Source organism: Papilio machaon, chromosome 18 (genome assembly GCF_912999745.1).
Source record: "Papilio machaon chromosome 18, ilPapMach1.1, whole genome shotgun sequence".
Lineage (NCBI taxonomy): Eukaryota > Metazoa > Arthropoda > Insecta > Lepidoptera > Papilionidae > Papilio > Papilio machaon.
In genome coordinates, this window is record NC_060003.1 from 1503311 (window position 1) to 1505879 (window position 2569).

The 2569-nt window shown below is 28.6% G+C and overlaps 1 protein-coding gene across 1 annotated transcript; it reads left to right on the plus strand.

Annotated features, from left to right (window-relative positions):
• The first annotated feature begins 623 nt into the window (after positions 1 to 623).
• On the plus strand, positions 624 to 2112 carry LOC123721945. Its single transcript, XM_045682301.1, has 4 exons — positions 624 to 839; positions 975 to 1052; positions 1209 to 1379; positions 1951 to 2112. The coding sequence occupies exons 1-4, from the start codon at positions 624 to 626 to the stop codon at positions 2110 to 2112; spliced, it is 627 nt and encodes a 208-aa protein (XP_045538257.1).
• The last annotated feature ends 457 nt before the right edge of the window (positions 2113 to 2569 follow it).

Sequence of the window (2569 nt, forward strand, 5' to 3'; positions counted from 1 at the left end):
GGATTGTAGTTGACGTACAACCCACAAACTGTTTTGACGTAACTTTGTGAGCTACAAATACGAACAGTTATAGTGGTTGAAGTAAACCATAACTTTTAAACAAGTATATTATTACAAATAATTTAATTACAATGAAGATTTTGAACACTATAGGCACTAAATATAATTATAGAAATATACTCAGTGTTTATAAACCCATTATTATTCTTTTACAAATAACAGGATTCGATTTTAAAGTTTTCAAATTTAAACCGGCTTTTAACATCACTATTAAGTTATATTATATATGTTTACTTATCTGTTCTTTGTATATAACAATTATGTGTTTTATTCTTGACTTAACTTATCATGTTTGGACTATTTTAGAATACAGTACATCGATAATTATACTCATGTTATACAAAAGTAAATTGACAAATTTCTTCACTGAGATGAACAAACTCGATGTCTATTTACGTCTAAATAGAAAACATTATACACAACATAAGAATAGAACTTACATCTATACGATATTTCTATGGATTGTCAGAATTATTTATTGTGGATTTTACTTTGCTATGATTTCTTTTCCTAAGAATATTTTATTTTATATTATTTTACATCTATCGTCATTCGCACTTGATATGAATAGAGTTTGGCGATTTATACTTCTCGATACAGTGAGATATCGATTAAAATTACTAAGAATCAGATTGGAAGAGGACCCGAGATGTAATTATTATTTATATGTCAAAGATATGAGAAATTATACGGAGAATAAAATAAAATTTTGCTTACATTTGTATAGACGTATCGCTGATATGGTTGATTTAATTACACCTGAACTTTTAAATGGATCAGTAAGTACATATCTTTGCAAAATTATGCCTAAGAAATTAATTGTTGTGTTCATATTCACTTGAAATATGTCGCTTCCAAAAAATTCAGATTTTAAATACGTAGGAGTTTGTGATAATTTAAATATTTATTTGCAGATATTTGTGAGTGTGGTTTGCAGTTTGCCTAAATTGATTATAAATGTATATCATATACTATTGGTATTTGAAGGTCACGTAAGTATTTTGTGCTCACCTCACATACTCATCGGCAGCCTTTATCTGCCCACTAATGGACATAGGCTTTATCCAATGCCTTCATTCCTTATTTTAGTATCTAGTATGTTATATTTATGAATTGATTATTTTAATTTTAATTTAATTTATTTGCAGGAGGAGACATTTAGTGCAGGCTTTATCGTAATGCACATTTTTCAAATATGTTTCTTCATATTCTCTCCATGTATCGTTGTCGAAATGTATGCTATGGAAGTGGAGAAAATTAGGTTATTTTTAATGCATCGATTGATTGATGAAAAAGGTAGGTTTTCTACAAACTTTAACGTAAATGTAAACACTATCATAAGAAGTCCGATATTTTTTTACCTTTACCAAGAAATAACGAACGAAAGAATAAATTCAAATATAAAATTAAAAAAATATTTACCGATATTTCAGAAGAGTAATATATAGATATAAATATATATTACTACTAGCTGTCGCCCGCGACTCCGTCCGCGCGCACTTAATAAGCTTATATGAAACGTTCGTAGATTTACCATAGCAGCGCCATCTATTGATTACTTAGTCAACCCAGTCGAAAGGTATCGATATCTGTTAGAATCATTTGGAGTTAACAGATAATTGTGACTGTCAAATAATAACAGACAAATAATTAGCAATAAATTAAAATTGCGACTATAATTTGAGATTTAAATTATCCTATCTCTCAAGTTCGATCGAACTGCACATGGTGTGCGAATTTTATTATAATCGGTTAAGTGGTTTAGGAGTCCATTGAGGACAAACATTGTGACACGAGATTTATATATATTAGAAATACTTATCCTAAGTTAGTAAATAATTGAATAAATTCTGTTTTAAAATCTGTTTTTTTTTTTCAGATACCAAAATAAAAGAAGATCTTCATATTTTTTTTGACTACACATCAATAAGAACATTTAGGTACAAAATCTGGCGATGTTTTCCAGTTAATATATGTCTACCCATTGATATTGCAAGTATTTGTACTTCTTACGTCATCGTTTTAATTAATTTCACACATCTTTACGGCTAGAGTATGTTTCACTTATCAATGTTAATCTTGTTTCACTTATCAATGTTAATCTTACTCTTAATCTAATCTCCGGACCGGCTGAACGGAACTTAATGAAATCTGACACAGATGTAGAATATAGTCCGGAATAATAAAAAAAAATTAATTGAAGTATAAAAATTGCACTAATATTATAGAGTGTGAGTGATTTATTTATTTCAAAATTGTGTAATATTTTTAAGACAACATTTCTTATTTTATTTTTAGTCTTAAGTCTAGTTAAAATAGTTTTCAAGTTATATGAATTTTACTACCAACGCAATAGGTATCCGATGCATTTTCAATAACATCAATTGGAATCGAATAGAATTGAATCGAATAACAATATTTTTCCAATATTTTCGAGCGCGTAAACAACTCGTAAGTCGCACAGCTCGAAGCGTTTTACTTTACGATGACAATAATTCTATAGCGCTTC

Bases quoted from the DNA above. Each gene is read 5' to 3' on its own strand.
- LOC123721945 (XM_045682301.1), top strand. From the start codon at position 624: ATGAATAGAGTTTGGCGATTTATACTTCTCGATACAGTGAGATATCGA. The intron at 840-974 runs GTAAGTACATAT...ATTTATTTGCAG, and splicing joins CTGAACTTTTAAATGGATCA to ATATTTGTGAGTGTGGTTTG. The intron at 1,380-1,950 runs GTAAATGTAAAC...GATACCAAAATA, and splicing joins GGTTTTCTACAAACTTTAAC to AAAGAAGATCTTCATATTTT.